This window comes from Pollachius pollachius (assembly GCF_949987615.1).
Source record: "Pollachius pollachius genome assembly, chromosome: 7".
In the NCBI taxonomy this organism is placed as follows: domain Eukaryota; kingdom Metazoa; phylum Chordata; class Actinopteri; order Gadiformes; family Gadidae; genus Pollachius; species Pollachius pollachius.
Window position 1 is genome coordinate 19985672 of NC_136940.1, and position 22873 is coordinate 20008544.

The 22873-nt window shown below is 42.3% G+C and overlaps 1 protein-coding gene across 1 annotated transcript in view; it reads left to right on the forward strand.

Moving 5' to 3' along the window:
* Nucleotides 1–22873, forward strand: part of pde4ba (phosphodiesterase 4B, cAMP-specific a) — a 133020-nt gene continuing 110147 nt past the window's right edge. The window contains exons 1-2 of the mRNA XM_079739509.1: nucleotides 1–177; nucleotides 16523–16619. Coding sequence (XP_079595635.1) covers nucleotides 152–177; nucleotides 16523–16619 — 123 coding nt within the window. The 5' untranslated portion in view covers nucleotides 1–151. The remainder of the gene's footprint in view (nucleotides 178–16522; nucleotides 16620–22873) is intronic.

Here is a 22873-nt window from a genome sequence, read left to right on the forward strand (position 1 = left end):
TCAGACCTGCCTGTCCGAAGAGAACAGAGGAATTCACCCATCAGCCAGAGGATCTCCCACTGTTCGTACAACATGGGGAGCTTTTAATTTGTGGTCGCTGGAAACACGCAGGGCGGCGGGACTTCCCTTTGTTCCCACGTGAGGACGGTGGATGCGCTGTGGAGGAGATTTTGGAGGGTAATTAAGCAATCTGTTTTACTAGTTTTTTATATGCTTATTTCTCACCGGACGTTTCTGCGTATCTGTATGTTCATCGTTTTCTTTAAGATACCAGAGTAAAAAGAATAATGGCTCAAATGCAGCACCATCAGAACATAAAGATGGCTTTAAAATATATATTATGTAGAGGTTGTATGGAGAGACTTTGGCTGATGGATTTCCCCGTACAAGTTGGGACAATGTTTTACTTTGATTTCTTCCCATTTTACTTGCATTGGAACAACATGATAGCATGTATATTATTCTTTAATGTAATGTTTATTTTTTGTCTACCTACGTTTCCAAGGGGTAAAACAATCCAACTTATGTGAACAATGAACTTTTCATATAGTAATATGAATTTGTTATTTCGTTGATTCAAAATATTTGCCATTGAGCTACAACATGGCTGTTATTTATATATATTATAAAACAATATATATGGTACCTAACAAAAAGTTATCCACAGTCTGTGAATACCTAATCACAATAACAAAATACATCAAAGAGCAGAACACAGAAGAGCTCCAAATTGACTGATAACCACTGAGTGAATACAAAGTATCTCTCTCCTTCACCCATCTTTTTGAAATCCCTAACAACAACACTTTAATTTTATTGTTTCCCCATTATATGTCAAAAGAGCTAATGTTGAGTCTTTTCCACCACAAACCAGTCTGATCTTAGCTGTGTGTGGGCCATAGCACTCTTCTTTTTGGCAGTTTGGCACTCAACCTGCCTCTCTCTCTCTACCATCTCTCACTTTACCATCCTAGCCTACGCACAGCAGTAGCACTGAGCCATAACCCATCTGTATTTTGTATTTTCACATATATCAGGGCCGGAACATGCTTCTTGATGCAACTTATTTATAAATGTCTTGCTTCTCTAGACCAGCTCTCGAAAAGCAAGTAGCTGAGAAAACTTTGTGCTTTGATGATATATTTATAACTTGATATGAAATGGACATTTCTTGGCTCATTCGTCAACTTGACAAGCTGAGAATTCATTAATGGTGTGGTGGTAGTTTGAAGACTGGGGCCGAACAACAGTGAATACATCAATTCATTAATAAATAATGCAATTGCATTATTGTAAGATCACTGTAAAATCCAACCAAATTTAAACTTTAAAATCTGTTTAAAGTCAACTTTAAAATCTGCAATGAGGGATTTTTTTTTGTGGTTGTAATGCTCACAAAAATGAAAATAACAGGGAAACACTGGTTCCTAGAACACCGTTTTGGACAGGTAGAGTTTAAGAGGTAGGGCTACCATTATTCTTTCATTATTTAAAAATAAATCTTGTTTTGATGAATCATCCGAGTTTTATGTAGGCTGAAGCATATAAATAGTAGGTGGTTCCTGCCAAGATATTTTTTAGAAAACTTGGCAGTGATGTGCTCAAAAGGCAGTGCTCCACTCAGAATGCAGCATTGGAGCCAAATGCCTATTCCTCACCTGCACTAGATGGACATTGTCTGTGTTTATTTTCTGTTTTTATATAATTGTAATAAATTATAGCCTACAGTTAAAAAAAATATGATGTTTGCTGGCTTTTATGTATTTTGTGGCGTTAAGCAATTCCATTCTTAAGCTATTTCTCTTCAAACAACAATAACAAAATGTCAGGCTTTGTGCAAGCTAGTGACGATGCGTTCAGGTTGTGGTGTGTTTATGTATTATGTAAGTACAATTCTTTATATATTCTTTGTCATGGAGTGTGTGGGATGTTGTGGATGAATGAACCGTAAGCCTCAAGGTTTCAATAGGCTGTGTGTGTGTGTTTGTCTGTCTGTGTGTGTGAGTTTGTGCGCTCAACCATCACAGTAGGAGTCCCTGCACTGTCTGCCACAAAACAACACGTCTCAAGACATGCCAGCGACATACTGCTTTTTTGGATAATCATTTTAGCTTTTATCGATTTTGGACGCCGGAGCTACCTACTATGTATTCATTAAAACTTTGTTCATATTTTCCTTCAGGATACATTGGATTCTTCAGTACATTGATTTGGCTGTAATGTCCCCATAAATGAACACACCAGTTTCCCAGATGAACACACCAGTTATACACCGGCCAGAGCCGTGAGAGATGTTATTATCTTAACCTACAGGATTAGAGGAACTACACAAACACTTGGGCAGTAATCTCTATGATTTAATCCTTGCCTGTACATCAGAGACCAGATAATGGGTTAGGTCATCATTTTAACACACATGTTGCATGTACCAAGCTATCTAATACATATGTGGTTTGTCATATTATATCATACGTTAGTCATATTGATTGGTTGATATATACTTTAATGGGCAATTTTTCTTGGACTCAGCTGCATACAAAGCACAATAATAAACCAAGCACAGTGCAGACATACAGCATAAATATAGTGTGTGTGTGTGTGTGTGTGTGTGTGTGTGTGTGTGTGTGTGTGTGTGTGTGTGTGTGTGTGTGTGTGTGTGTGTGTGTGTGTGTGTGTGTGTACGGTCATAGTGTTTTGTTTGTGTTTATCTGTGTTCTCTCCCAAGATTGCCACCCTTCCCCCCTCCTCCTTGAACTCTAGCAATCAGTTAGTTGAGTGCACCTGTGCTCAGCAGAGTGGGATGAATACAAGATGGGAGCATAGGGCCAGTGGGCTGTTCTGTAGTCGACACACTGCGTATGTGCATACTAGTGATGTTATGTTTCATGGAACTGATAAAGTGAGCTACTTTGGTTAGATAGTATTTAGTTGTAGTTTGGTGATGATTTGTTGTTTTTGTTTTGTGCTTTCCCCTTTTTGGAAAGTGATTCTTATCTTATCTTATCTCATTTAATAAACCTGTTGTTTACCGTCTGAGTCTTCTGCTCCACTGGAAAAAAACATTATTTGTTACTCCCCTTGTCCCCTGGACAGTACCTGGGGTTGTAACAAGAATGCTTCATAATTTTACCAATGTTCAAAAATTCACCATTATTGGTTTTAGTGTTGCTGAGGTAAAGAATTAGGTATTTAACATTGAGTTTAGTGTTACTTTAGGTAAAGAATTAGGTTTAGACATGCCAGGCATGGATGTTATCAAGACTCCTTAATTTCCATTCCAACATTTCAAGGGTCAGAAACTATTTTGTAGATAATTAAAAATAGTTTTTGCACAGATGTACTTAAGTGGATATTTGGTTTTAACTGTTTGGTGGAAGTAGTAGTAGACGTAGTAGTATAAAAAATTGTGTCGGAAAGAGGCTTGTTTGAAAGTGTGTGAATGCAACCAATTATGCTGCTTATTGGAAAACAAAAATTCAATAATCACAACTGTGCCTTGAATATAGCTGCTGCAATTACAGTTGTCTGACAGCACTAAATGACTCTCTGCGTCTCTTTCCCTTTTTCACGCACACATACTCACACATACACACACTTTTCTACTCTCCAGTGCCTAATCACCATCCAACATAATATAGAAATTACGCTTGTTTTTTGGGTTCTGGGCATTTGCCGGACATGTGATATTGATCACTCCCTTGAAAGCCCACTCAAACTGCACGGATGACATAGACTCGGGTATGTACTGAATGTACCAAAGATTAAATGTGTGAAGGTGTGGGAGAGGCGAGTGATCAGTATACCAACTAGAGAATGGATTGAATGTCTAGAGTTGGCGTCAATTAGGTGTAGATGTAAAAATGATAATGTAGGGATCGGCCCTTTTTCTGGAGAAATGATTTATGTCTCAACCTGTATGAAAATCGAAAGCGCTATAAATCATATTCATTTATTTTTCTGAATTCTACATTTTGGGACTAAAGACTAGTGGGAAGTCAAGGACATCATAGCTATCAGAACATGCTGCATACATGATAGGATACACAGCCAAAGATTCAGTTTTCAAATCTCATTACTTTCATGGTCTGTCTGTTTCCTTGTCTTGTTTTAGTGTGTTTCCTGTTTTACTTTGGTATCTGTCTTGTTTCTCCCCATGTCCTGTCAAGTTTCCCTCCGGTGTGATTACTCCTCCCTCCCCTAATGTGTTTCAGCTGTTACTCGTTGCGTGTCCTGTGTTTGGTTTTTAAGCCCTTGTCTTTCCTTTGTTCCTTGTCGGATCATTGTGGTTGGTGGTGAGTTGTGTCCTGTGTGTTACCTGTGTTACCCGCGTCATCTGTGTTCTCAGTGTTCCTTGCCTTTTGCGTTAATAAATTATCCTTTGCCTGAACTGTCTGCTATTCGGTCCTACCTGCCTGCCTGCCACCCGCCAACCGTGACAGAATGATCCGACCGTCATTGGACCCAGCGGACGCTCTTTTTGTTGGAGGCTGTGTTGGGGCGTACGTGCAGCGCTGTTGCTTCAAGGCCCGGGTTGGAGGGTGCCTTACGGACTATCAGAGTGGGGGTGATCTTCCAGACCTTCCAGAAGGGGCCCGCCCTCTACCTTGCCTTCCAGAGGGGTCCCGCCTTCTAAACCTTCCAGAAGGGGCCCGCCCTCTACCTTGCCTTCCAGAGGGGTCCAGCCTTCCAAACCTTCCAGACCTTCCAGAAGGGGCCCGCCCTCTACCTTCCCTTCCAGAGGGGTCCCGCCTTCTGAACCTTCCAGAAGGGGCCCGCCCTCTATCTTCCCTTCCAGAGGGGTCCCGCCCTCTACCTGACCTTCGTCTTCCCCGATGCCGGCCACCTGTGGGTCTTCGCCGTTGCAGGCCTCCAGAATTGCAGGCCTCCAGAATTTTTTCTGGGTTCTTTCCTCCTGGCTCCCCCCCACCCACCCTATTTGAGTTAGAATTTCTTTTTTTTTGCATGTCTTAGTGTCGCCTGGTAGTCGACCCTTAAGTGGGGGGTACTGTCATGGTCTGTCTGTTTCCTTGTCTTGTTTTAGTGTGTTTCCTGTTTTACTTTGGTATCTGTCTTGTTTCTCCCCATGTCCTGTCAAGTTTCCCTCCTGTGTGATTACTCCTCCCTCCCCTAATGTGTTTCAGCTGTTACTCGTTGCGTGTCCTGTGTTTGGTTTTTAAGCCCTTGTCTTTCCTTTATTCCTTGTCGGATCATTGTGGTTGGTGGTGAGTTGTGTCCTGTGTGTTACCTGTGTTCTCTGTGTTACCCGCGTCACCTGTGTTCTCAGTGTTCCTTGCCTTTTGCGTTAATAAATTATCCATTGCCTGAACTGTCTGCTATTCGGTCCTGCCTGCCACCCTCCAACCGTGACAATTACATTTTCTTCTTAGCTGCAACAATGTTGTTCCGTGAATTATCTTCCCCCCCTGTTCTGTAATGACCTCTCTGAATGCAAAGGCAAAATAAGGATTTTTGATTATGACAAAAGGTGTAATGTTGTAAAAAGCCTAAACTCAGTTGGAGGAAATTCACCACATCTTAATCATGGACCAATGGCCACAGCTGTAGAGGCCATTTGTTCTGTGGCTTACTTGATAAACTAGCTGATTAATTTGTGTTCAACTGTTAGCAGCTTCATTCATGGAAAATGAACAGGAACTTGATTTCCCCAAACGCGGATCCAGCAGTCCTCTGTTATAGCAGAACTTCAGAGTTGATACGGCACAGAGCCTGGGGCGGAAACTAAGAACAGCAAGGGCCGCAGTTACTTCCCTCGCACATTGTTACCGAGATATTCTACTGAAGAAAACCAATTTGCACGTGTGGAACAGTCTACACTGTGTTGTTTGAAAACCTCCAAAAACTTTTTTCTATGTTTACTACTGGTTACAAAGTTTTTGTTTGACAATTTCAGATCACCCACAACCTCAAACAACACAAGACAGCAATTGGTAAAAACTAGAGCTGTCAAGCGATTAAAATATTTAATCATGATTAATCGCATTTATGTCATAGTTAACTCTGATTAATCGCGATTAATCACAAATTCTTTCCTATGCTAAATATCCCTTGATTTCTTTCTCATTTTAATGCTCTTATCAACATGGAGAAGTGCATCAGCTTGCCTTGTGCAAATGTTTCTTTATTGAAAACAACATTGGCATACTGATCAAAAATACAAAAAAAATTACAAAGTGCAAAGGTAAACTAGGACTCAGCCTATAGTGCAATCAAACAAACATACTGCCTTGAACATTGCAGTCAGGCTACTGCTTCTTTCGTGTGCTTGGCCATTAAGTGGTATTTCAGACTGGACGTGCTGCGATGATAGCTCAGTTCACAATGGCAAATCACACATATTACATTGTTCTTGTCAATGGAACCATTTGGCAACTTTTTAAATATAAACTTTCCATTAAGAATCGTTTTGGCGTCCATGTCTGACTTTACATTAGCTTTTGGCCGTGGCTTGCCCCAACCGGTTTGTGTGCGGCGTGCTTGATGTTTTGTTTCCGGTGTAGCTAGATCCGGTATGGTGTAGTTTTTCTAACGTGACTAGTTATTGCTAGAAAGCAGGTGAATAATCTACGTTTGCCAAGGCAAAAAAAAAATATATATAAATATATATTTTGCGTTAATCGTGCGTTAAAAAATTTAACGCCGTTAATATTGGTTTGAGTTAACGCCGTTAATAACGCATTTAACGCACAGCTCTAGTAAAAACCAAGTTAAATGTCCCATTCAACCAGATTTGAGCTTGTTTTCTACCTAGATATTGGATGAATTGTCCTGATACATTTGAACATGTCACACTAAGAACTGGATAAATGTGCACAAAGATCTCAAACGGATGTAATAGAAGCACTACGCCACTTTGCTCCTGTCCAGCTACACCATACAATTCTGAACAGGGCAGCCATGACGCAGACTTGTTGTTCAGACAATATCTTGAATAAACTAATACTTCAACTTCTAAAATGGTTGATTTGCTTTACACACACTAATTTGCACATGTATGTTTAAAAAAAACAAAAACAAAAAATTTCATGGCTATAGGATCCACTCATTGGGCGAGTCCGACTCGGTTACGGCAGAGCTTGAATGTAAGTTCCAATCAAGACACACAGCTTTGGACTTATGAGGGTTGGCTACTTAAGATTACCATAAAACAAAAACATTGATTTGAACATTGTGCCAAGTGTCAAGGAAATGTCACAGCAGCACCAGCGTTAATCATTATCATGCAAAGAATAAACGCACGCACTGAACTGCAGATCATCAGTGAGTGGGAGTGCCATCAGGTAAAGTCCTGGGGAGAACACGAGGAACAAATGTACACGAACAAATGCAATGACGTAAAACCAACAAAATGTGTTCATTATGGAAACACTGGTGGAAAGTTGTAATTATTTTAGAGTAAATAGCTTTCAAATGAAAATAGCAGGCAGAATAAGCAATGATTTCAAACGTCTTCTTTAGCCTTGGATGTCCTCCCCCAGGTTTCTCTGTTGGACCTCCTCAGACTTTATGCAACAGGAACATTCAACATTCAGGGCTCCAAGTTGAAACACTATTTTCTGTAATCGTAGGAAGATGGCTCTCATTTCCCAAACATATTCACCCAGAGATTGAACAACAAATTGAAGCTGTCAAAAATAAACATTTTGAGTGTTTAACCGCTGCATTATTTTTCTGTCCTCAATAAACTCAAATAAATCGACCGCATATAGCCAGTCCTGATGCGAATTGTTGAGTGCACGATTCATACAAGTTTGATATGTTGCTATTTGACAAAGGTCTTTTAGGTTTTTTAATTAACATGGTAGAGAGGTATTTTAATTGCGCTGTTGAGTCATCCAACTGGTTCTCTCTTCTTCTTTCTAGCATGGTCGTGAAAGTAGAATAACAGAGTAGAAATGGTAGCAACTGCAGAGGAAATATACTTTAAGCAATGACTAGTCAGTAATGAATTATGAAATGTTCCATCTCCTCAATGATAACGGCATCCAATATTCAAGTTTATCCCTGCCAAACATTTACTTTAGTCAAATCGGATTTGCCGTCACCTCAATCGCAGAAATGCCTTAATGTTCTTGACAATCTCTGGCCTGAATATCTTGTCTTGTCTATTTTGGCAGAAATTTTAGGAGCACCTCTTAAACAACAATTTAGGTACTATGGCAACTGAAATAAACATGTAAAACAACAGCAGTACCCCTGGGAGATTAGGAATTTCAATGGAAATCTTGTCGCTTTTGCTCAATTTGGTTTTGAACGACAAAATGAGAAGCGATTGAATCGTACTTGAGTCCAACCAGACGGCACTGAAAGATATTGACAAACTGCTCTCTCGGAATAGGATGCCTACCTAAAAGAAAAAATATAGAAGATATTGCAACAATATAAAAGTCAAATTTGTGGAATATGGCCTATTTATCCTGGTGGATTATATATAACTGGACCGTATGAATGGACAGGGAAGAATGTAAATATTAAAATGGTCAGTGACATTGACTTTTGAAATATCACTGACCTTTCTTTTTGCTCAATACGATATCACAGAAATTATTTCTGTAACATCGTATTAGGCTTAGATAGCTTACCTACGTACAAGTGGAATGCTGAATCAATGCATTATCAATATTTGATCATTTATTAATGTTTACTATGCTGGTAATGCATTGATGAGAGGTTTTGTAGCGTGGACCGCACTCGGTGTGGAACGTGTGTGTAATATAACACAGTCTCAAGGACTCTGTTCAAATATACAGAAAAACATGAAAGGTTCGATACATTCACTTGTATCATCTCGAAGGAACCGATGCTGTGCAAAGAATCTGTATGTCCATCACTATTCCAACATTCTGGTATACTTGGTCCTGAGTTCACACCTTAAGATGCATCCCTGCTCAAATGGGCGGAGCAAGAAGGCCTTTGGAGTGTACTTGGTCAGATGCAGACTTTTGAACAGAACGGTACTTGGGCTGCGACTGATGCTGTTTCACAAGTCCACAACCACAGATGAGAACTGAGTGGATTAAGAAAGGGCTAGTGTGTGTGAAAGGGGCTTATGAGTGCACAGTGTTGGACCCATTGTGAGCCTTCTGAGCCCGTGATGAACTATAGTTGTATTCTGATGAACAATTAACCTTTTGTGCTGCTCCTTTTGTGCTCACTCCATTACATTTATATTACATTTCAGGCAATTAGCGGACGCTTTTATCCAAAGCGACTTAGAATAAGTTCCCTTGTCAGAAGAAATAGAAACATTATATTGCTGTCGGTACAGTAAGACAGCTATGATAAGATGCTAAACAATGTTAAGTTCTATTTTTAGGACGTACAACATATACTCCACATACACGCACTCCATGCCTCTGCTCCCCTTGATGTTTGGAGCAAGGCCGCGTCCCCCCAAACATTCTCATTCAATCAGAATCCTTAGGAATCAAAGAGGGATGGTTAATCTGCATGAAGCCGACAGCATCCCGAATTTCGGTTCATATTTGTAGCGCAACCCACTAAATATAATCATATTACTGGAAGGGAGCAAAGCACACGGAGCACGGATGTAGTTGGGCTGTATTTCTTTGCTCGCTTCACTTAGGACTCGTCTATTTTGGCCGCATAAATCCCCCAAAAATGTCACGTCTGTCACAACCTTTAAGAGATAACCAGAGCATGCTTTTGTAACAGATATGTCTGATGTTATTCCTCTATCTCTCTCTCTCTTATGCATTACTCTCCCTCTTATGCAGAGGATTGAACTGAAAACATTGTTGCTTAGTTTAGTCCATTAAGAGTTCTCCCTAAGAGTGTAACGTTGTTTTCACCAGCCTCCTTTTCCTTTTTAAAGCTTCTGAGAGCGGTAATGGATACTTGGCGTTAGGGCACCTATTAGCATCGAGTTACTCGATGTAGTCTTCACCTGCCACTGTCCGCTCTGTAGGGATAGAGGTGCCTCCTTGGCCCTGCCTCGACACAGAGAGCGGACCAGAGGACACAAGCTGTGCGACCGGCTGAAATGTTGCTGACATTCATTCTTAAGGTCCTTGCTTCGGTTACGTAACGAATAAATTACCAACCATGTCAACCATTTTTGGTGTCATATTTGGGCCAATTTCGAAAAAGAATCGTGCCAGTGAAACAGACATTCAGCGCTCGAGCTCTTACAAGTTGGCCTAGTGAAGAAGAGCTTATGCTCGGTCCTTTCACCAAAATATAATGTCTTTAGAGGATTCGATTATAATGAGAATCATGAGTTTAACTATTTAACTCAAGCAACGATTGTGATATTAGGGTGCATTTTTCGTCATGAGAAATAAATATAATTGTGAAATAACCCACACCTTTATTGACTGTTCCTTAGAAACTCCCTGAAACACATCCTAGAGTTGAATAAACACACATCGATGAGGATGGATCTTTACATTGGCACACAAGCACCCTTAGAGCTAGTGTTTGTATACTCTCAACAAACAGCTAGCTGCCTGCCCATCCAGCCAGGCCACAGAGCTGTGTGTGTGTGTGTGGGTGCACGGCTATTACTGGTGTTTAACTGGTGTGTTCAGTTAAACACCTTTCATTTATCCACGGAAATAAACACAATCAAACACTGTGTCCATGTGTGAATTGAACACATGAGGCCCACTCCTGTGGCAGGTGTGATGATGGTTGTAGTGGGTGGATGGTTGACTCTCTCTCTCTCTCTCTCTCTCTCTCTCTCTCTCTCTCTCTCTGTTTCTCTGAATCTCTCTCTCATATTACTTAAACAAATATATTATGTAATTGCTTCTTGGAGAGTGAAAACAGTTAAGGGCAGAACATTTGGTTCACTTTTTCTAGTGTAGACTAAACACAGAACACTATCTGGTTATGAAGAAAATGTTCTCCAGGAAAGAGTGGAGTGGAATTGTGTGAAAACCTTTTTCCTTTTCCCCTATGCGGTCTACAGTCTGTCCGTTCTCAACCAGAGCTCTTTCCAGATTCTGTTCTCAAGTTCTCACATTTGTACAACTTTAGCGGTCCAGTGTGTCTAATTTTGTAGAAACTAGCATTGAGGCAGCGGATTTGAATAATCTCCCTCACTCCCTCCCTCATCTTCCTTTCCAGTGACAATGGTGGCCTGAGCTGGCCTATATTATGTAAGGTGACAGTAGTTATTGCCGTTTGAATTTTAATCACACCAAGAACGATCTTTATCCGTTTAACCAATGACAATCAAGTAATTTGTTGTCGTCGCCATGGTCGCTGATGTTACAGGCCATGGCGGAGGATACGTTTCTCAACATGGTCCTTCTATTGCATCCATGTGGTAAACTTATAGACATATTGTGGCGAGCAGCATGGGAAGGACAAGACGGGAGCCCAGGTTAAGCGGCTACGCAACTCTCGTGCCCCATACACCGCACGACTCCGAGAGTTGCCTTTATTGAACGACACCAAACATAACAGAAACACGGCACACCTGACCAACACACACACACAACTCTCTCACTAATGGTCCCGATCACACTACGAGTCACACAACAATGGAACAACACACAACTAACACACAACCAATAAAGACCCCAAACCCGTTAACCCCACTTAACCTAACAACAAAACAAGTTGACAAAAGCCCCTTTTGTCAACTGACAACCCCAATTCCCAGGATCCCCTGCGCGACCCCGGAGGAGTCGCCACAATATGTTTATCTCCAGCTGTTAAATGTATTTATCATTCCTTTTGACAGCAGTCGGAGCTACAGGCACATGCACTGTGGTAGTGGGCTGTGTGGATGTGGGGAGCTCCGTCTAAACCGGCCGTTGGTTTTTAAGTCTACATATGAGAGCGGGTTAAGTTTCTCGGACCCATGGTATAACGCCATTGTGTGTGTGCAATGTGTGGAGCTCCTTCTGAACCGGTGGTCGGTTTTGCTGTTCACGTCCGAGAGAGGGTTGAGCTTCAAGGGCACCTATAGTATAAGTATTTTATAGTCATGAATATTATACTACATTTCTACCAAGTCTGTTCGCTAGAAAGAGTAACAACACATTAAAACGGCCCACAATTGAAACTGAGGGACGGTGCATCTCCGATTAAAACTTGTGACAGCATCACTTGTGACAGCTGAGGTCTGTGGTGCTCCATGCTGTCAAAGCATCTCTACTTATTGGCCAACAGTCAGCAAGACTCCACACTTATGTCTGGAGGCACTGGGTGTGAAGCTCATGAGATTTGGGACGGCTATGTGAGATTAAAATGCGGCTTAACGGCAGACTATTTCAATGTCGTTTGTTAGGGACCGTACATGGAACAGATCCAGTTATTGATCCGCATTCACACTGCTACAAAACCGACGTACAATGTGTTCCATTTCTTTTGTTTCCCGAAGAGAAGCTGCAAAATTCACGTACAGTGTTCAACCCATTTCACCACCGCTTCCACAATGCTTATTAACGAGGGGCGTCTGTCTTGCGATTTATTTCCTGTTTGAATGAGTCATTAAAAAAACAGGCCTGTTACATGGACAGTGCCTCATATGTAGACAAGACCAATGAGATCCTTAGATGATGTGTCACGAGTGTCCTGCTGTGCTCTTCTAGTGATTGGTCCGGGCACTGGATCACTCTCAGCTCACAAGCTTGTCTTTTCAATTTCTAAAAACATGAAGCAGTAATGGAACCCTCTTCTGATGTGATATCCTAGTTCTTTCCCAGGCACTCTGCACAAAGACTGCCTGTCAAACATCAACAACATGAACATCAAGTTCAACATCAAGATCAAGTCACATAAACAGGGAGGGGAGTGTGAGGGATTTATTAACGCACAAAGATTTGGTGATCCTGAATCGAAAAAACTCTGAATGTGATCAAACACAGAGATGACAGGACAGATGGACACAGTGGACAGCAAGGAGACGGAAACCGATTTGATAACATTGGCGGAATGAAGTCACCCTGACCTAGAAACAGAGCTGGAGATATAAGAGATGAATGAAGATACAGCTATTAATAGGAAAAGAGATGCTTGAACACAGACAGTTAATGATTTAAGCAGAGATGATTGAAGATCCATCTAGAGCCATGAGAGGACATACGTCACACAACGCTAAAGATATAATAGATGAATTAAGATGCATCTAGAGAAATGAGAAGCGATAAATGAAGATGCATCTAGGGACATGAAAAGAGATACTTCACACACATAAGAAGAGCTGAATAAAGATGAATATAGAGATATGAGCAGAGATGAATGGACGCACACAACTAGATATATATTAAGAACACTCCGATAGATTGAGAAAGGGAGAGACATTCACGGACAGTCAGGCGGTTGCCAAGATGTCTTATTAGATGTAACCAGACAGATAGTGGAGACCCATGGGACACGTCATACCGCTTGAGCATCTGTTCTTGCCAGCAGGCCGTCTGACTGACTGGCTGGGCGCCTTGACTCAGTCAGTTGGGCCATACAAGTCGGGCAGCAGCTTGTTATCTGGGAATCTGTCAAGCAGATGGAGAAAACGTGCATGGTGAAAGCCAGGGCCCTCGTCAGGTGGGCTCAAGTGCTATGGCAGCAACCGGAGACATGACAGAATACGCCCGGGCTTTGGCTACAAGGACAAAGCCAGCCCGCATTAAACCAAACGCCCACACCTTCCACACAGTGTGAAACGGTGGGCCTTCGGTTGAAGGAATTCTGGGATGTTTTCAGGTGGGTAATTGACTATCGGGCGAGTGTTGTAATAAAGGAAAGTAAAACCTTTGTCCTTGCCTCCCACACACCGTTTTCGCCTTTTTTGTTGCATCTAGGCGACACCGGATTTTCTCAGACTTCATTCACACTGGATTGACGTGGGTGATGCATTCTGTCTATATAAGGATCTATGACTGCCTTTTTTTAATCAGCTTTTGGATATTTTACCTGTTGACAAGACGGGAATTCTCTCTGCTAGTTATAGTACATGCTGCTCTAACCGACCCCCCCCACACACACACATGCACACCCCCATGGTTTGTTTTCATATGGATTCGCTGTGCGTCCATATTTTCCTACTTACTGCTTTAATCTGGCAAACATCAAGGCAACAAAAAAGGCAAAATGTCTGGATGTCCATCCGTACTTAAAACAATTATTTTGGCCGTCTGTCTTACTCTGCTTCTTTGAAATTGAGTTCATGAGCAGTAGCAATCTTTTTTGCTCTCCATAGACAGGCAGAATTAGCTCCTCAGATGTACTCGGCTGTTAAGTCAAGTCTTCCCTGCTCCTTTTTGAATGATTAGAAAAGGGAGAATTAAACCGTGCCAAGCTATTAAGCCCTGCTTTTAGCTTCATTAGGTGGATTTGCTAAATGTGTCTATGTGATTTGCATGAAAAGAGCTGTTGGAATAGGGAATGGTCTGGGCTGGAGGGAGAGGAGGGAAGCAGAACTAAAGATTAGCTTCATAGGAAAGATGCGACACGAAATTCAAGCCAAGCTAATGCAGATATCAAGACCATTGGTGCACGCAGGGGCGTAGGAATGAGTTTAACATTGGGGGGGACACATATCGGAAACCTGACAGATCCGGTATAATTTTTAGGTGGGACAAATGCGCCTGTCTCCGATATTGGAGGGGACACGTCCCCTCCGTCCCCCCCGGTTCCTACGCCCTTGGGTGCACGTATGTTTGTATTTGGGTGAACCTTTATGTAGAATTCCTTTATTTTAAATTAGTTTTTTATGGCTGCAGTTGTGGTTGGGGGATATTCTTATTATACATTGCATGACATAACCTACATTAGTACCGAGTCATTATTTGTTTATATCCCCTATTGGTAATTTCCCCAACTGGTTTTTAGATTGAAATAAAAATGTATCCTCGTGGTCGATTTATTATTATTATTTTTGTTCCTCTTCAACCGACAGGGTAGCAACACTGCAGGGAGATAGCTCCCTATTTCCCATTCTGACTCCTCCATCGCTACCATATCACTGATGGGACTTTGAGGTTTATCTTCTTACCCATGATAACGCAAGCAGACGGGTGACTTTAACTGGTGGAATGCCTGTAAGTCTAGGCCTTACTTAACCTTGTATTTGACCCTTTAATATTTTGATCTCCTAAGAAAATTCCTCAGAAGTCTCTCTTCCACGACCTGTCCTTTGATCAAGGCTCATCACTTTGGCGATATTACCTGTGGTCGTCTAAATACTCTCTGTCGCACTGAAGACCTGAGATGCGTCATTTCCCCGCCGACGCCAGAGGCAGTGAGCGGCACAATCATCTCCGCCTCATTGTGTGGCTTACACTGGTGCTCTGACAGGCGGGCCTGCCAGCGCGCTGAGAACAAAGGCCCGCGGAGGAGGTCGCAGCTCTCCATGGCTGTCGTCAAGCCGATGCGTTGAATGGCAAACAAAACACATTTTTAAGAACCCAACGGATGGTTCTGTTTTTGGTCATGCACTCTATTTTTTTTATTGTGTTATTATCTTGGAGTTCTTTTACGATGCCTTCAGGAGGTGTTGTGCTGCGCATTCAGGAGCAGAACCATACTTCGGGGAAGAGTCTGTTTTCATCCTGTATTTCTAGTTGTTTTCAAAGGAACATCACAGTGAAATCCCATAATACTATGTCCCATGTATGGCTATATCTCACAATGCACCTGTGTGTGCGTGTGTGTGTGTGTGTATGTCTGTGTGTATTGCTGCCCTAGGAAGAATACAGTGGAGATATTCCTTCATATCTAATCTCTCAGTAGTATTATCAGTAGTACATTGGGTGTGTCATTTGATTTGTTTTAATGTTACAGTAAAGGTACGTTGTCTTGGCACACATGCATGCCGTTTTTATCTTTCGAAATCTTTTATTTGCATTACAATACCAGAGCATAGACTGGAGCACTACGAGCCCTGACAGTGTGTCCTCAAGCTCCACAGTTGACCGTTCTATTTGGATCATTGAATGCACATTGTCAGTTATTATTTTTTTTAAGGGCTTCCTTGAATGGCCTGAGCCAATATTTGGTGTGTTTCTGTGTGTTTGTGTGTGTGTGTGTGTGTGTGTGTGTGTGTGTGTGTGTGTGTGTGTGTGCAAGCGCGTCAGGTGTGCGTCAGTTGTGTGTGTGTGTGTGTGTGTGTGTGTGTGTGTGTGAGTGTGTGTGCAAGAGTGTCAGGTGTGCGTCAGTTGTGTTTGTGTTTACGCAAGTGCGTCACTTTGTGTGTGTGTGTGTGCAAGTGCGTCGGTTTGTGTGTGCGTGCAAGTGCGTCAGTTTGTGTGTGCGTGCAAGTGCGTCAGTTTGTGTGTGTGTGTGCAAGTGCATCAGTGTGTGTGCGTGTGCGCAGGTGCGTCAGTTGTTTGTGCGCCACGGTGTGCGGTGGATGCCGGGCCTCAATGCATGCAGCCAGCTCTTTGTCTCTCCATTGTTCTCGTCCATGCCAGTGTGCCCAGCCCTGGTGAGCACACTGTACACCACGCCTATAATGACGGGGGGTTCTGACTTGCCCCAGCGTGCACAGTCTCCGTCTCCGCCGCTAAACCTGTTTCCGGTTGTGTTTCAGGTGTGCAGCCGAGGGCCCAGCTGCCGGACTCAGTGACGGAGATCCGCCCGGAGGGATGAGGAAGAGCAAGAGTGTGCTCTCGGTGTCTCCTAATCATGTGAGTGCAGTCCGCCTGGGAACGGGGAACTCAGGTGAACCGTGTGCTTAGTTTTTGTCAGAGGCCTAGCAATAAGACTGTATTATAATGGAACAGAAACAGTTCAATACAATAAATTATATTAGATTATAAATATACCAATTACGTTATAAGTCAAATGTACCAGTGATGTAACATTGACTCCAACATGCGTGCCAGTTGTGCTGGTGGGCCAATCGTTATAAAGGAGCTGCAGGTGAAAGATAGCGGCTATATTTTGAGTGTAATTTGTTAGAAATGTCACAATCCTCTGTCCATTATTAGTAAGTTAAATGCTCTGTGTGAATATCTCTTCTGGTTGACACTGAGCCTGCCTCTGTATGGGACTTGACACTGTTTGTGTTATTTTGGTACATGTGCTAACCAAGAAACCTAGCCCCTCTAGCATTTACATAGCTTTACCATTCTTAGCATATTAATGGACCTGCGTCTTTAATCCATACAAAGTGATTATATAATAATTATAATGAAATAGCACCTTTTATTTACGGTTCCTTGGAAACTCCCTGAAATACATCCTAGAGCTTAAGAAACAAACTCAATGAGTTATGAGGAGGGACCTTTACATTGGCACGCAAGCACCCTAAGAGAAAGCGTTTCCACAAACAGCTGGCTGCCTGCCCATCCGGCCAGGCCACAGAGGTGTGTGTGTGTGTGTGTCCTCACGTGCAAATAACACGCATACACACACACAGTGCGTGTGCGATTTGCACGTGAGGCCAACTCCTGTGGACTGTGGCAGGTGCAAAGAATGACGGTGGTGGTGGGTGTTCGCTGCTGCTTGTTAGAAGATTATTTCTGGGTGGGCATTACTCTCTCCCAGTGTCCATCTGTCTCCTTCTCTCTCTGTCTCTCTGTCTCCTATTCTGTCTCTCTGTCTTGTTCTCTCTCTGTCTTTCTCTTCATCCGTCCCTCTTCCTCGCTGTCTCTCTCCGTCTCTCTCTGCCTTTCTCTGCCTATCTTCGCGTCTCCATTTCCTGTCTCTGGTAAGGAATTTATAAAATCTGTCTCCGGCAGTTTTTTATTTTCATTGGTGCTATGCAACAACAAGGCAGGCTTGCTAGGAAGGGAGAACGGCTGGTTCTCTGAACATCGCACAGCCTCCTTCAGGTATCCCAAATTAGGCTGATGGGATCCCAGCTTGTGTCCAGACAGCTACCTAGCTGCACGGCCCCCATGGTTCTACATGTCTGAGTCGCTGTCTGCGGCTTTCCTCACATACTTCCTCCTCCTCCTCCTCCTCCTCTTCCTCACCCCCCTGATGCCCAACACATGGCTACGCCTAAAGGCTATGGCCCAAGGATTGTGCTGGAAAGCCCCTGCATCAGACTACTAGCACTTAGTTTTTCGACTGTTTGTCGACCGAGTCCCAGACCAGCTCGTCATACATGGCAAGCTCTGATGAAAACGTGGGTGGGGGGTGGGGGACCACCCCGGTTGGGTCTCAAGTTCTACCAATACAGGCCAGTCCTTAGCAGTCCCCCCCTCCCTCCCCCCGGCTGCCTCCCAGCTCCGCTGACGCATATTTACGGTGCGTCTGCGTGCTCGACAGCAATGACCTTCAGGACCGTCGCGCTGTTGCCCCAGATGTGCAGGTTAAACGGATTAGGCAGCACATCATACACTGCTCGAAGGAGGATAATCCAGTGGAGCTCAGCCAGGGTCACCTTTTTCTTCCCACCGAGAGCCAGAGACGCTGTGTTTCCCCTCCTGCAGGATCTCTCCTCCCCTGCAGCTTGATGCTCAACGGAGTGGAATGCCGCTCAGGGAGACCCAGGGTGGGACACAGGATTCTGGGCTGAACGCCATGCTGACACAGCCATGCAGTAAACTTCATTAAAGTGGCTGAGGCTGAAGCAGTGAGAGGCCTGAACTGACGTTCCTCTGGTGTCTGGATACTAAGGAGTAGGTGTTTGAAAGGGAATAGAGAGGGAGGGTGAGGCTTCATCTGTATGTGTGGGTTCTTAAACCTAACTAGGTGTTATTTACATGGCCTCAAGCCAACTGTTAACCATTAGTTGGCTCAACTATTTCAAAGATGAAGAATTTAGCGTTTAAAGTTTGCTGCAGTCAACAGATTGCGCCATGGCATTCAGAATTATCATGACAACATCATGTGTTAAATTTTGGTTAAAAGATGTGCTATGCAAACCATGGCTGTAAAATAAACCCCACTTAATCCTTTGACCCAGTTAAATCGTGTTCACTTATGCTATTTGGGTGATGCTTTGCGCTGATTATTTATCCCTTTTATCGGTTTAATTTTCGTACAATTTCTAACACAAAGTGTCCCAAATAAATCTGTACTATCATTTCCAAAATAAAGTACATTTTCGAACCTGTATGGTTATAACTTTAGATTCATTAATTTAAGGTTTTGTGCAATTTCAATTGCATCATTCTTCAAGAAAAGAATAGCATTTCATTACTGCCATCCCCGTCACCATAGCAGTATAATATTGGCTATAATTATAGGATGACTTAAACGGTTAAACTGTAGAAAACTAACTGGAAGTATAAACTTATTCAGACAGAATAAAAAAACATCATGCATCTCCAAACAGTAATTCAAACAATAAATGCTTATGTGTGGGAAAACTAGGCGTTAACTAAAATAAATTTATATCATGTTCAAACATGTTGCAATTCAAAACAACAGCCGGTAAGACAGCAAGAAAAAATCGTAATTGGAGACCTTCCTGGAAATATGTACTAATCAAAATGAAAACCGTTGCAACTCCAAACAGTAAACAAGACCACACTGTTTATGTATAATACTCTTACCTAGAAGTCGTCCTGTATATAGAGACTGAATTATAAACATATTGCAACTGGAAATAACAGTAGTTGAGACAACAAGAAAAATGTAAAAAAAAACTAAATGAAACCGAACCATATTCCGACTTGTCAGGACAGTAAATCAAGGAAAGAATTCAATATCACAAGGAACCTTATTTTTGTTCATTTTGCCCTTTCAAATCTGACATGGAAATTCCTGGGTTTTGTTTTTTTTAAAAACAAAGGTGAGGGTGGTGGCCATCCTGGAATATACAAAATAAAGAAGCTAGTGTTCGGCATGGCTTCAGCATCAGTCTTCGTGGCTACAGTTCTAGTGGGAATTCTATCTCACTGAACACTTTTCTATTCGAAATAGAAAGGGAGCCATGTGTTTCTGCAAGAGGAATTGATACTTTGAAACCTAAACCGTTGAACCGGGAAATGGGGACTATAGCGGTATTAATATTTGGGTGATGCGCAGGTCGTGGTGTGCGTGGGCACTCCAGCCACGGCCGTGTCTCTTAGGCCTGACGCTGCCTGGGACATGCAGTGTGCACACTCTGCCCGCTGAGCTTCAAAATACCACAAACCGCCCTATGAATCGTGCTCTAGGGCTGTGATTATGTCATTTTTGGTTAGCATTGGCTCACGCAGTTCGTTAAAAGGTCAAAAGTAATTGCTGATATAATGGTTACAGATTGATGTTGGGTGATTTTGTCATGCGTTATAGGGAGATGGGGATTTTATTGTCTGCCAAGAAGGTGGTATTAATGTGGTTAAAACAATGCTTGAAAGATATTGGAGGTAATTGAATCTCTGAACTCGTAATGCTCCATACTCAGTAGGCCCCTTTGCTCCCACAGCCGACGTTGTTGTTATGTTTCTGAGCACATATGCCAGAGAGCCTCCCCTCCTTAATGGAAAAGGGTGATATCATTCTTTGTATTTCTTTATAACTTATATCCTTGATGTCTCAACCAAAGTCAGCCATGCTTTTCTCTTTACAGTCTAGTTTGTCCCCTTCATAGGTCACTTCCTGCTGGTCTAGCCAGTGTCAGCAAAAAAAGACAAACACAAAATCAAAATGTAATTGTACTTCATTTGAATGAGGCGTGGAACTGAAAGCAGGATCTGATCAAGTGTTGTAAATTTCACATACATACATGCATCTTTGGGAACCAAGTAGTGTATGGCCTTTGATTTCAGCAGCTGTACAAAGTAGGCAGACGTGTGTGTGATTTCTGTTCGTGGATGAGGCCTTGATGAGTGTGTTTCTGCATGAGCTTTTGCATGAAAGGATTTCCAGCTCATCGTATTATTACTACATAAAAGTGTGGTAATAATGTTACTTAGCATTTTGGTTAAGGTTTGAGGGGGGTGCAATGTTATTGGATTTTGGCTTAGGCTTGGGGAAGTTTGTCTTGCTTGCGGTAAACATTTGAGTAGGATTAGCTTAAAGTGGCGTGTGTGTGTGTGTGTGTGTGTGTGTGTGTGTGTGTGTGTGTGTGCGCTTTAGCCCTGAGTGTTTGATTAAATTAGAGGTGTGTGTGTGTGTGTGTGCGTGTGTGTGTGTGTGTGTGTGTGTGTGTGTGTATTTAAAGGGAGGCAAGTTGTGAAACTGATGGATGGGCCTTAAATAAGGACACAGTACATTGCACCAAATCAGACGGTACACGTACAAACAGATATCCTCCAGCTGTGCGAAAAACGAAATGCAAGAAAATGGACGCGAGCCCCCCATGTGCCAGGGATGAAGCAGGCGTGAGAAGAAATGCCCTCACAAGCGTGTGCCTGGTGACGGCAAAGCCTGAGGCCTGCAGAACCGCCATCCAAACCAAGCTCTGCCAGATGGAAGCACTTTGCTTGGAGCGAGGGAGATTAGCGATGAGAGCACCAATGGAATCAGAACTGTGTTCTGTCTGTATGTATTATAAAGCTTACACTGTGTTAAGTATTCCTATACTAAATAAGATCAATGTCGCTCAAACAAATGTGTCTCTCAAATTGATTATTGAACGCCGTTTATTCATCATTTAACATACAATTGTTGATAATTGTATGTAAGACGTCTGTCTAGAACAAACCAAATTTGTGTTGTTGCGTTGTTGACACCCATCACCATATTTACAGAGTGGTTCAGAGTTCTCAACTGTTTGATTTCATTATTATTTCGTTAATATTTTTATTATATTGTTTGTTCACATAATAGCACATGCAGGACATCATGTGGCAAGCTGGGAAAATGTGTTAAACGTTGTCCAATGTATTATCAAGACTAATGTGAAATACATTGTCTCTCCGTTATTAAGATTAGGAAGCAAAAATGAGGGAATGTTGAACATAAATCATCACGGATATAATTGTGTGTCTGAAAAAAAACAAATATATAAAATGTCTCTTAATCAAATCCAACAGTTTACAATAATAGGCTATAGTAGGAGACGGAATACACTAAATGTGTTTTCTTCTATTATTCATATATTCAACCGTATGTCGGGGTCGGCCCTCACGGGCATCCAAACATATAGTCACACGGTAGTAGCATGCTCGCACGTTTTAGCCATCGCACATGTTACATTTACATTTAGAGCATTTAGCCGACGCATCAATATATCGATGTCGGTACAGTTAAGATATTCATAGTAACAGGTGCTAAGCATTTACAATTGTTAGGTTAACCCATTTCCTGTACAACAACATAGCTAGGATAAGATGCTACACAATGCCAAGTACTATTTTTAAGTGACAGAGGAACAACATACAATAAGTGAGAACAAACAGCAATCGCGTGTGTGTGTATTGCATGCAGCCAACTCTTCATCTCTTTACTAGCCCAGTGTACAGTCCAATTCCTTCTTGTTACCTCACATTGCAGATAGACGTGTCCGTCCACATGCTGCACTCATTAGCCTCAACACCCAGCACTTTTGAACACAAATGTTGACAAAATGTGGACTTGTTTATTAGCTGGGATTCAAGATGAGTATAATTTTAATTGGGGATAAAATGTGACAAATTATATTATATTATTTGACAAATGGGAGTAAATTGAGAAGTTGCTATGGGGTTGCATTCCCTGTTCTGAAAGCCTGGCTATTTACTCAAATGTCTCACTTTTTTCTCACACATGCTTCTTGACATGTCACTCTGACAATCTAACAACAACAATCCTAATGTGCTGTCTGGCTCTCTCTCGCTCGCTCTCTCTCTCTCTCTCTCTCTCTCTCTCTCTCTCTCTCTCTCTCTCTCCTTTCCATCTTTCTCTGGCCTTGACCGACTCCTTCCCTTCTCACGTTAAGCACCACTAGTTGACATTACCACTAGTTGTCATCAACACTAGTTGACAATACCAGTCCAAAGGCTGCTTGACTTTCGGCTTTGTCACAATGTTTTTCGAATCTTCGCCTCATTCTAGTGGTTTTTAATTGCACCAACCT